We start from the raw sequence: 12,710 nt of genomic DNA, 5'->3' as shown, positions 1-12,710 counted from the left end.
GGATTAATCCTTAAATTGCCAATACAGGGTTGATATACCCCATCACACACTGCACAAAGCCCTGTCTCTAAATCTTTAACATTTGTCTCTTGGGGGTAGGGCATTATAAGTATAGGAATAGGTGGATCAATAAGCTAATGGTCAAGATACTGTGAATTTGATTTGGGTATGTTATTATAATGAACTGCTGGCAGTTTGACTTGTTTAACAGTCTTGCATTTTGTATTGACTATTGTTTTAATTACTGTAAAAGGTAGAGTATAAGACTGATACTGTAATACCTAAATAATAAATATATATGTACTCACAGGAAACCTCGACCTGTCTCACAGCTGGTTGCACAACAGGTTACTCAGCAATTTGTGCCCCCAACACAATCAAAGAAAGAGAAAAAAGACAAAGTAGAAAAGGAAAAAAGTGAAAAGGAAACAACTAGCAAAAAGAACAGTCATAAGAAAACCAGGTAAATGTTAAAAACTGTTGATATTTGTAAAAATATTATATGATGCACATTTTATCACTGACGGGAAGTGTTTTCTTAAGTCATTTTAAAATTAGACTAAATATTTGTTGAAGTTCCATTGTTGTTAAATATGAAGCAATCTTGCAGTCTTTAGTTTTGACCAGTAGATGGAGACTAAGTGGATTGAACAGGAAAGGGAAAATTAAGATGTCCGTAAAGGGACAGAGATTTCCTCATCTAGCAAAAATGATCTTTAGACAGGAAACATGGAAGATATGCGGTTCCTGTATACAAGGAAAAGAGAAAAGTGGCTAGCTTTTGTACAGAACTGGATTAGGAAAGGAAATATAAGGTTCTGCAGAAGTAGGAGAGTGCAGTTGTTGGTATTTATGCAGAATTTGGGATAAAAAACAAAGGCTAGAATAGTGACTTTTGGATACCAAACTGACTTATGAAGCCGAAAACATATGCAGTAGATTGGGAACCTGAAGGATATCCTGAAGTCTTGGAAATACCAGACTGAAATATGAAAATTCAAGCAAGGTAGCCACAATTCTTTAGCTTGCCATGAGCCTAGGAGCAGCCTTCAGTTGGAAGGAAACGTATGGGATGTTAGGCACGGGTAGATATGGGTAACATTTTCCAGTCAAAACTATTTTTTTGGCTAAAAATACAGATTCGGTGACACAGAAGAAAATGTTTCATGAATTTGTCATCTGTCAAATGTTGTTCTGGAAAAAACAAAATCCAAATATATATAAATATTTCAATTTTTTTTCAAATGGACTGTTGCAGTATTTCCTTGCATTTCATTAAAAAAAACCCTAAAAACACTCAAGTAAAAACAAACAAACATTGTTTCAGACAGAAAGAAACATTTCATTTAACCTGAAATTAATTTTTTCTAACTTTTCAATTAACTGAAAAACTAGAAAAATTTCCTTTCTTGATTGACCCACATTGATTTGTTTATATTTCATTTTTTGTGGGACTGGAAGCAAAACTTGAAAAATCAGTTGTTTGTATAGCTCCGGACCCATGGTATCCCACCATTTCTGAAGCAGTAGGCACAATTCTGGGGAGTAGTTATTTCAAAATAGCAGCAGCCCACACTAATACTATTTCGAAATAAGCATTATTCCCCGAGGAAAGCAGGAGTTATTTCGAAATAAGTAGCCTGCTATTTCAAAATAATAGGCTTGGTAGTATGGACGCTCCACGTATTATTTTGAAATAAGAGTGGTTATTTCAAAATAACCCCTTAGTGTAAACCAGGGCATAGTGGCTACTGCTATAGTGAACAAGCCGTGCTTGACCAGCCATATAGCCACATGTAACTAGTGTGTTGGACACCACATCTCTAGACACAAGCATTTTTGTCTCAGATTTCCCCAAATTAAGTATAAAATTACTTTAGTCACAAATGTGTAACTAAAAAGCTGAGAAGACTGAAATATATTTAACCTATTTAGAAGAGGAAGAGAAAATGTACAGAAATAATGAGTGATACAGTTTGGGAGGCAGAGTGCAGCCAAACATATGGGCTACGTCTACACTGGCCCCTTTTCCGGAAGGGGCATGTAAATTTCACTAGTCGTCGTAGGGAAATCCGCGGGGGATTTAAATATCCCCCGCGGCATTTAAATAAAAATGTCCGCCGCTTTTTTCCGGCTTTTAAAAAAGCCGGAAAAGGGCGTCTAGACTGGCCCCGATCCTCCGGAAAAAGTGCCCTTTTCCGGAGGCTCTTATTCTTACTTCGAAGTAAGAATAAGAGCCTCCGGAAAAGGGCACTTTTTCCGGAGGATCGGGGCCAGTCTAGACGCCCTTTTCCGGCTTTTTTAAAAGCCGGAAAAAAGCGGCGGACATTTTTATTTAAATGCCGCGGGGGATATTTAAATCCCCCGCGGATTTCCCTACGACGACTAGTGAAATTTACATGCCCCTTCCGGAAAAGGGGCCAGTGTAGACGTAGCCATTCTGTGTAATCACTTCTTCAGAGAAGTAGCAGGCAGTTTTCCATGCATTGGTGAAACAGGACTTTCAGTGTTTGTTCGGGACTTCTCCAGAAAGAGCAAAGAGTACTTCCCAAATTTTTGTCTTGAAATCAAAGAATTTAGATTGAGAAGATTGGGAATTATTTTTTATGGGGAGGAAATGGAACAGAACTGATAGAAAGGATTTTTGTAATTTTTGTTTTATTTCTAATAATAAATTTGGCTGGCCAGAGTGTAAAGTATTTGTAAGTTAGTATCTTTCATAGGGATTAGAGATGTTAAAGTTTGATTAATCAGATAATCGAGTAGCTGATGGAATTTCCATTGACTACTCAATTAGTTGATAAGGGCGGGAGCTTGCTATCTCACTATGCCTTTGCCTTTGTAATTTACAAGAGCCACCTGCGGCTCATGTACATTTCAAAGGCAGAAGTGCAATAGGGAACCCGCGCAAGTGGGGACTACTTTTGACCTTGCTGGTGCTGTTCCCCCCACTGCACCTCGACTTCCCCTGCTCCTGCAGAGACAGTGCTAGGGGGAAACTGGCTTTTAACCTGGCTCCCCACAGTTCCTGCTATCTTCTCCTCCCCCCCTTAGTGCCTCAGCTATAGAGGCAGCAAGGGGCGGGGGGAGGGGCAACTAGTCAAGTAGTGACTCAACTACCCGATAAGCCTTTGCTTTTTGGGTAGTCAACTAGTCGCTTACACTCTAACATCCCTACTGGGATGTAACTGATTAACCAATAAGCAGATGCTTATTGATTAATGTTGCTGGTTAACCCCAGCGCTGCCCCCTAGTCCTCACACTGCAGCTTTGAAATTAAATTTGGAGCTGGCTGGCTGGCTCATTCCTGGCAAGTGTCAGCACTGCGCTGGATCCCAGCAGCTACCCCCGTTCCTAAGCTGCCCCTCTTGCGGTTCTGCATTTTAAAAAACTTGGAGCTGGCAGGCAGGCTGATTCAGCCTGCAGAGGGCTATAGTAAATTCCCTTTGTAAAAGTAACAAAGGAAATTTATTTTACCTGTGTTATTTATGGAATAATATTAAAAATGATGTAATTGGTAATCATGTATCCAACAGGATATTTAATGGTTACACAGTTACTGTATTACATAATTTTAAAATCCCTGACTTTTAGGAGCCATTTGGAGCCATCAGAATAAATGTAGCCATAAGGACTTGGTTGTGGCAGGGACACAGAATGGATGTGTCTGCACTGGGCCACTTATTCCGGAAAATCAGCCACTTTTCCGGAATAAGCTGCGAGCTGTCTACATTGGCCCTTGAATTTCCGGAAAAGCAACGATGCTGTACTGTACAAAATCAGCTGCTATTCCGGAAAAATTATTCTGCTCCCGCTCGGGCGTAAGTCCTTATTCCGGAACGCTGTTCCGGAAAAGGGCCAGTGTAGACAGCCCAGTAGTCTTATCCGGAAAAAAGCCCCGATCGCGAAAATGGCAATCAGGGCTCTTTTCCGGAAAAGCGCATCTACATTGGCCACAGACGCTTTTCCGGAAAAGCAGCCTGCCAATGCAGACGCTCCTTTTCCGGAAAAACTGAAAATGGAATAGTATTCCGTTTTAAGCAGTTCCGGAAATTCATGTCAGTGTAGACACAGCCAATGACTCTGGCCACATCAGGGAGAGTGAGTAGAGTTCTATGACCCTGCTTATTATTGAGGGGACCCATGCTGCAGCTTGCCCCTTTGTGTGCTTGCCTTGGCTGGGAACATTGGGGGGGTTTTTTGTTTTTGTTTTTGTTTTTTGTTTGATTTTTTTTAAGTAGAGAGCTATGCAAATAACTGCTTGAAAAATTACTAGTTCAGGGAAATCAGACTACGGGTTTCCATATCCAAACAGTCAAATATTACATACAAGTTTAAAAAAAGTATTAACTGATTTTAGCTAGACTGGGTTCTTAGACTGCGTTCTTACTTAGAAACTAAAGTGGATTACTTAGATGAACATTTAAAGCATATTTAAATGTTGTTTCCAGAAATACGTTTAACAATATCTGTGTGCGGTAAACCCTAATTTTTCTCTCTGTCATGCAGCCCATTCAGGCTGGCAAAAGTGAATCTTTCCCCTGTACCTCTACATCTTAGGCTCTTTTTATTAAAGCCAGTTGAACCTCGGGACACTGGGCTCCTTATGTACTCTTTTGCAGCTTCAACTCTCTGCTGTGTGGGAGTGCAAAAGGTGGAGTGAGGTGAGGTGAGGTGACTCAGCATGACTTTTACTTGAGGCAGGGCTTTAAATCCCTGTGAAGGGTGAGGTGTCAGTTAAATTTGCTTTTTAGCAGCACATCTGCCAAATCATATTTTCATATTAATTTCTTTTCTTCCAAGCTTGTCTTGAAGAAAGTTGTAGAATCAAATACAGGTTGGGTCAGTTTAAAAGGCATGCTGTGCTGTTCTTATAGGCAGGTATTTTCAGCTGCTGTGGTGACATGATTTGTCACCTGGCACACAGAGAACTAGCAAATTCAAGTATTTCATGCCTAGATCACCTGCTGCCCTAGCCTGCAAAGACCAATTGATATAATATAGTTTGAATGCTCTGTTGTGATCTTGAAAAGAGTAGAAATCAAGCCAGGGAAGTAGACTTTTCCCACATTCATATGTGTGGCCCAGTGTCATATGCAGGATGTTTATATTAAATTGTGCTCCCATCCTGTCATCATACTGTTCTTAGTGTAAATTATTTTAAAATTAAATTCTATTTACATTATGTCCACTCCACATTTTACATGTTCAGTGTGCTGCAGAATTTGTGTTTATATCTACACAGCAGAAGTTTAGAAACAACTGGTTAGATGATATGGGAGCTGGTTTCTGCATACCGAGAACTTGTAAGTAAACACTCACTGAAATGAATGGAGGAGTCCATACCTCTCAAAGCAGTTGTTTCAGGCTGTCTGCTGATAATTCTGAGAGCCACATTTTGAACATTCTTTTCAGCCATAAAGAGAGACTTAACTTTTTACAAGACAAAATCTCAAAATGTGGAGTACAATTATGTGATCACCTTTTATCCAGGAGGCCCTGTTAAAATCTGATTATTTAGAGGTGAAGAAAAACTTAACTATGATAGTTTGGAATTGCCAGCTATGTGGTACATTGCTATTTTATGTATTCATACTATTGCTGTGTGTAGTATTCCACTAAATTATACTTTTCCTACAAAAATCACTAACAATTTGAGGGGCAAGAGGACTATGGATTGTGGAAACCTTCATTTAGCTTTTAATTTGATTCTTCTTTATTTAGGCCAAGATTGAAAAATGTGGATCGAAGTAGTGCCCAGCATTTGGAAGTTACAGTTGGAGATCTGACAGTCATTATTACAGACTTTAAGGAGAAAACTAAGTCACCACCTGCTTCCAGTGCCGCCTCTGCGGATCAACACAGTCAGAGTGGTTCTAGCTCTGACAATACAGAGAGAGGAATGTCCAGGTCATCTTCGCCCAGAGGAGAAGCCTCATCGTTGAACGGAGAATCTCATTAAAATTTATTTTCTCCAGTTTCTTTAGTCTCTTCAAAACATGCAAATACACAACTTCTGCCAACAGTTACCACATTTTCATGACCGATTATCCATGCACAATTGATATGTTTACTGGAACATAATTTATGCAGGTTTACAAAATAGACGTGGAACAGTAGAAATAATAATTTAAATGCAATCTACAAATGCCGACAAAGCATTTTCAGGCTAACTGTTTAATCTTCACACATAAAGGTGCCATGAAAATGTGGTTTGAATGTTCATTATGCAGTGTTATTGGTAAGTCCATTTTCACTTTTAGTTTAGTGAATTCTAACACAACTCTTGGAGTCTCTGCTATTGGCATGTACTGAATTAAATTTTTTATACCATAGTTCAAGCTGCCTAAATATGTATTATTTGAGAATTGTGAAACATAGTTATATGTATGCAAATCAAAGATCAACTTAATCAACTATTGCAACAGAATTTTCATAATTATCTTCTTAAAACACCTGCTGGTACTTGGTGTGCTTAAATAGGAAAAATGTTATTAAATAAAACATTTGTATGAATTTTTGCCAATGTTTGACGTTTACTAAATTACTGTTACTGAATTATGTTGCTGGTTTTACCAATAGTTTCCTCTCACTTAACACGTACTGTAATGTTTACGAGCAAAAAGGGTGAACACATTTATAAGCATTGGTTATTTAGCTTTATAATTCAGATACAGTACTATATTGTCATTAGACACTGAAAAATCTATGTTGCATAACCAATATAAAATCTCAAATTACTAAGCATTTGGCAAAAAGTAAATTTTGTAGGTCTGAAATTCTGGAAAAGCTTTAAAAATAGCTTTTTAGTACAGCTTTAATTTCTGCTTAGCATTATTTCCTTGCCCCAAATTTACCCAGTGTCACAGTCGCATATCAGTTTAATACAAAAATACTATGTTGACAGGAGTAAGAAAATAAATAATATGATCACATTTTGTTCTTAGATCAGTGTCTTTGATTTTGAATTGGCCCTTTATTAAATACTGTAGCATCAGTTATAATAAAAAAAAACGCAGTACCCTATTTTCTGGCATAAACTGTCAAAATTTATGCATTTAGCAATATACTGATACAGAGCAAAAATATTTACAGTCCCACACCGTATTATGTAAAGTAACCAATAAAATATTTTTATGAATACAGATTTTGCATTTTTGTTTACAACTAAGTGTTTTTTTATGCACACACAAAAAAATCCATGTATAGATTTAAATTATAGGGTCAGATTCATTACAAAATTGCATCTGGCTTCTGTCCAAAGGAAGTCCATTCACATCCCAGCAAATCTGTTTGTCTCTCAATTAAAATGTATTTGGGCCAATGCGAAAGTTGGATGAACTTTTTTAGTAGTGAATCCAGCCCCAAAATATTACGTTCATATGATGCATTCTCATAACTGCTAAAAAAAATGAATTTTTGTAGCCCCTGACAATTGTGATGTTTGGTGGTTTCTTGTAGTAATGTATCTTTCTGTTTTTTAATGCAGTACTTCTACAGGCACAATGGTACTGTCTATTTTGTAAGATGCAAGTTGTGAAATACAGTTAGTTGCATAAAATGAAAGTCTGATGTGATATCTAAAAACTTACATACCTCATTCCTTGGCGTTCCTGTTAAACTTTAAAAAAAAAAGTGTTAATTATAGCTTATTTTAAATGGAAAACTGCTGACCTGGTTAAAATGTATTATGCTTTACCTTACTAAACATTTCTTTATTCCAGTTTTCTGATCATAGTTTAATACGTATTAAAAATCACATTTTAAGTTTCACATTTTAAGGTTGGGATTGGGACTCAGTGTTCAAATAATAGATGTTAATTCTTACAAAGAAAAATACTTTTTTCTGAATTTTACTTTTTACAGTTTTTTTTGGTGGAACTATATATGCAGAGTATACTGAATTAATGGATAACAAGATAGTGGAATTTGTTTAAAATAAGCAATATGTTAGTGAATCTCAATGTAAGATTTTTCAACTTTAAAACAAAATTTATGTTAACACATTTCAGTACTCTTTGCAAACATAAAATAGAGATCTAATGCCTAAAGTTCACTAATACAGAACTTTATTATAAAATATAGTATAGGTACACCATTTAGCATCTGCAATGAGATCTTTTTTATCTAGAGAAGTAGATAGTAATTGATTTATTTAGTTAATTTTCACAGAATTGACTAATATGAGAGGCATAATCTAATAGCAAATGAAAGTAATGTTTAGCATCTACAAGACTATGATTATTATCAGAAAAGTGGTTGGTAAAAAGAATGTCATTGGATTGCTCATTTTTATTCAAGAATTTCTATATCAAATATGCTCCATGTATATAAAATGTCCAGTATCACGTACTCCACCTAGAATTTGTAATTAGATTGTAGTATTGGGGTGATGTAAAAGGTGTAAAGAACAAAGATATTACCTAACCAGAGGTTGGCTTGCCAGTCCTGTTGATGCATGAAACACATCAGAATTTTTGCTCTTCTACCACAAAAGTGGTGCGACAGTGCTGATGGTAGAGTTTAAAAAAATCAGCGAAGTGTGGAGATCTGACTTTATTCATAAAATTATAAATATGCTTTAAACCAGCTTTGCTTTCTTAATCTCCGAATCTCCTTTCCCCTGTCTGTGTAAATACATAAACACAGTCTACTCTATCTTTACTTAGTTAGTTACAATGTTAGGTTTTTACATTTTATTTATTGTTAGCCATTTTTCTTTTACTGTTCTCCGCATAATGACTGATCATCGTCTGTTACATTCTAAGTCTGCATCAGCTAAGCATTTTGGATGGTTACGTGAGATGATGAGCCCGCAAAAATGAATGTGATTATGTTCCATGTAAATAAGTTCCTTTGTGCATTGATTGTCCACTGTTCCAAAAACAAAAAGAACGAGATGCAGTTAATTCACTGTAAAGGAGAAAAATAATTCAGTGTTTTGTCCTCCTGTTTTTTGGCACAAATTATAGCTGGCATAAGGAAGTACTGAAATACGCAATACCGTGATTTTTTTAACTTCTGAATTTCATAATGTATGCCAAGTAATACCATGTCAAATTCTGCAGTGTATAATGTTGAATCTTAAGAGTAGACATAGGAAAAAGGTTGTATTCAAAGGTTTAATTTTTAAGTTTTGATGCAGTGAGTAATCTTGAAACAATCAAGATTATGATTTAAAATGTTAACCTACTGTATGTGTTTCTCTAGTTATTTGATGTTGTATGTCATAGATGACATAGTCCAAGCAATTTGAGATCATGCAGTATTCTACACTTTAGATGTGGTGGTTTTTTTATTAATGTGGTTCCAGGCAGTGTGTTCCATCCATTCTATTTCATATGGTTAGATAAATGGCTCATGCTCCCTGCCCCCACCCCACCCCTCTGGACAAGAATATGTCTTCCAAGTCCCATGTGGTGATGTACTTCTGCAGGGGTGCATCTACACTGGCAAGATTTTGCTTTTGCGCAAAAACTTGCCAGCTGTCTACATTTGAATTTGCGCAAGAGCACTGACTTTGTAATGTACAAAATCAGTGCTTCTTGCGCAAATACTTTCACACTCCCACTCGGGAAAAAGCCCTCTTGCACAAGAATACTTGCGCAAGAGGGCCAGTGTAGAAAGGGAAGAACTGTTTTGCGCAAAAAAGCCCCGATGGCTAAAATGGCGACCGGGGCTGTCTTGTGCAAAATCACGTCTAGACTGGCCACGGATGCTTTTGCGCAAAAGAACTTTTTGCGCAAAAGAACTTTTTGCGCAAAAGCATCCGTGCCAATCTAGACACACTTTTGTGGAAATACTTTTAACGGAAAAACTTTTCCGTTAAAAGTATTTCCACAAAATCATTCCAGTCTAGACGCAGCCCAGTAGAAGTAGCCTAAGATTGCCTCACCACTCTGCACTTTGTAAGTGTCCCCACATGTGCCAAATAGGGAGGCAATTTAATAGGTCTGGGTGATTACCCAGTTAACATGAGGATTAGCTTGTCAGCTGGGGACTGCTAAACCGGAGACAAGAAGGGAGAGGGAGATAGAGAGAGGCTGGAATGAATGGCAGACACTCAGGACCTCTGCCCAATGCCTAAGGCATCTGTTAAAACTTGGAAAAAGCCTTATGATGATGGGACGTGAAGCTGCATAAAACATTAAAAATCAAGTGCACTTTGGTAATTTACGTAAGAATATGTGAGGACTGCTTGTAAAGGGAAGCTCAGAGTGAGGGAGCCTACCCTGTGACATGCCCCTTGTAGTTTTAATTCTTTCTTGCCTATTCCCAATAGTGGGAAGACTTCCCAGATCATGCAGCTGGCTGTGCTTATGAAATACAGGAGGGAGCTAGTGATAGACCTATCAAGTGTGTACATTCATTAAAATCCACTTTTTTCTCTTTCTGTATCTAATCTATTTTTCTATCCCTTACATGCCTTTTGATACTGCTACTATCTACTAGCAAGAAGGGCTGAAACCAATGTTCTTTGTAGTTGCAGAAGTCATAAAAGGGGTAGATGAAATTAACTTTCCCCATTGGAACTGCATTTGTAGTGGGTTTGGCCACTAATAAAAGCTAGCTGAGGAGACAAGTTCAAAATGCTAATGCAGTTTGTGGATAGTTGACCAGTCCAATATTAGGTATGTTCAACTTGCAACACACTCCCTTAGCAAATTGGTAAGATTTGATATTGGAAATCTCACTTGAAGAGTAGAGAGAGCGCTTTTAATAGGTTGGACATAATTTCTTACCTGACTTCAGAAGCACGAGTCTTATTTTGAAGGTGAATATTGTATCTACTAGTAAATAGAACAATCTTGTCTCTTTTTTTCCCCTCCTGTTTCACAAGTATTTCAAGGCAATATTTCTATAGGAAAAGGAAGCAAAAGAAAACAAATGTAAGCAGAAGTCATGAATTTGAGTCTAATTCAACAATAAAATGAAACCAACCACCCACTCCCAACACCATTTTAATGAAAAAGCAATAAAATCAGCCTAGGATTTAGTCTGAAATAAGAAATAATGCTGTGCAAGTTTGTTACAAACAAGTACTTTACAAACATTTTAACTTCCCATGTCTGGCTGTATGCATAAGATAAAATGGAATAATACAGTTTATAAGTAAGGAAATAAGATTTACAACTTAAATGAGTTGTCCAATATATGTCTCACATGTAAAAATTGGGGCAAAGATAACAAAACCATGGGCTCCTGACTCCCCAGGTCGTACTTTAACTATGCTGTTATTTTTTAAGAGGAAACTAGGATTTCCAATATTAAAATCAAATTTACAGTAACCACCAAGTTATAAGTATTTACAACAATCTAGTTTCAGATCTAGCACACTGAAAGATTTGCATAAAGGGCAGAATTTACACCTTATGCACTCCAAGGCACAGCATCTTCAGTACTGCCTCCTTCCTATAGTTGAAGCAAAATGCAGGACAATGTAGCACTTTAAAGACTAACAAGATGGTTTATTAGATGATGAGCTTTCGTGGGCCAGACCCACTTCCTGAGGAAGTGGGTCTGGCCCACGAAAGCTCATCATCTAATAAACCATCTTGTTAGTCTTTAAAGTGCTACATTGTCCTTCATTTTGCTTCAACTACCCCAGACTAACACGGCTACATTTCTATCACTCCTTCCTATAGCTGACCTTTGCGTTGCACAGATTTAGAGAGGTAAGGCACCCCTAGAATTCTGGCATCTCTCAGGATGGGCCTAATTGGAAATCCAGGACTTTTTGCGTATCAATGGTGGGATCATACCAGTTTTGTCTGTATTTTAATATAGTAAAAGCAAACATTCAGTTTGCAGTACGAGTTACTTACCAAATCTCATGTCCTCATTCCTTGAGCATACATAATCTTAGCTGAGTCAGCCTCAAAGCCTCACAGCATGTGAAAAATTCTTTATAACTTGTAATATTATTAATATCGATCTGGGTGGTCTTGGGTCCGTAAACAACTAAAACAATCCGCTCTGTGTATTAACATGCTTTATACAGATCATTCTAGGTGTACCTTCAATGGTTGGTGAAAGAAAGGCTAGGAAATTTTCTAGCTCAAATGAAAAATACACTTGATGAAAATGATGTTACCAATATCGTTACTGTGCCATTTTGTTTTTGCATATGGCAAAGAAGTCTTTAGTACAGCATCCCAGTCTTTCCTCCCAGGACAATAAGATACATAATATTCAAGTAACAATAATGACAAGATAGTTCCTAAAATAGTAATCTTTGTTTTCTGAAGCTTCAGTGGGGTATCCAAGTGAGTCTGTAACAGAAAAAACTTAAGAAAACAATAAATAGACTAGTAGCACGTTAAAGACTAGCAAAACATGTAGATGGTATCATGAGCTTTTGTGGGCGCAACATCTGATGAAGTGGGTTGCGTCGATAAAAGCTCATGATACCATCTACATGTTTGGTTAGTCTTTAACGTGCTACTAGTCTATTTGTTTTTTGAGTTTTTCTTTTTTTCTGAGAATGTAGTTTGGGATTCCATGGAGGGAATATGGTAGAGTTCAGTCTATGTGCACACAAGGCCAATAGGGGCTAAACCCGTCTAGATTAGGACATTTGAAAACTTTGCCTCATACCATTTTTAATTATGATGCATAATTTAATGTTAATATTACCTCACTGGTATTCGCTTCTGACACTTGCACAAAGTGTTTGCTGCCTTTCTGGAAAAACCATCCCCTTTTACTTT

General features: G+C 37.2%; 1 protein-coding gene across 2 annotated transcripts in view; it reads left to right on the top strand.

Moving 5' to 3' along the window:
* YAF2 (YY1 associated factor 2) overlaps nucleotides 1-10,981 on the top strand; it is a 62,252-nt gene extending 51,271 nt beyond the window's left edge. For both annotated transcript variants that reach the window (XM_075930120.2, XM_089779396.1), the window contains 2 exons: nucleotides 311-463; nucleotides 5,725-10,981. In XM_075930120.2, the coding sequence (XP_075786235.1) occupies nucleotides 311-463; nucleotides 5,725-5,962 (391 nt within the window). In that variant the 3' untranslated portion in view covers nucleotides 5,963-10,981. The remainder of the gene's footprint in view (nucleotides 1-310; nucleotides 464-5,724) is intronic.
* Nucleotides 10,982-12,710: the final 1,729 nt, after the last annotated feature.

This window comes from Pelodiscus sinensis, chromosome 1, assembly GCF_052426305.1.
Source record: "Pelodiscus sinensis isolate ZL-2025 chromosome 1, ASM5242630v1, whole genome shotgun sequence".
NCBI classification, from domain to species: domain Eukaryota; kingdom Metazoa; phylum Chordata; order Testudines; family Trionychidae; genus Pelodiscus; species Pelodiscus sinensis.
The sequence above is the reverse complement of the archived record's forward strand: the minus strand, read 5'-3'. Positions and strand labels throughout refer to the sequence as shown.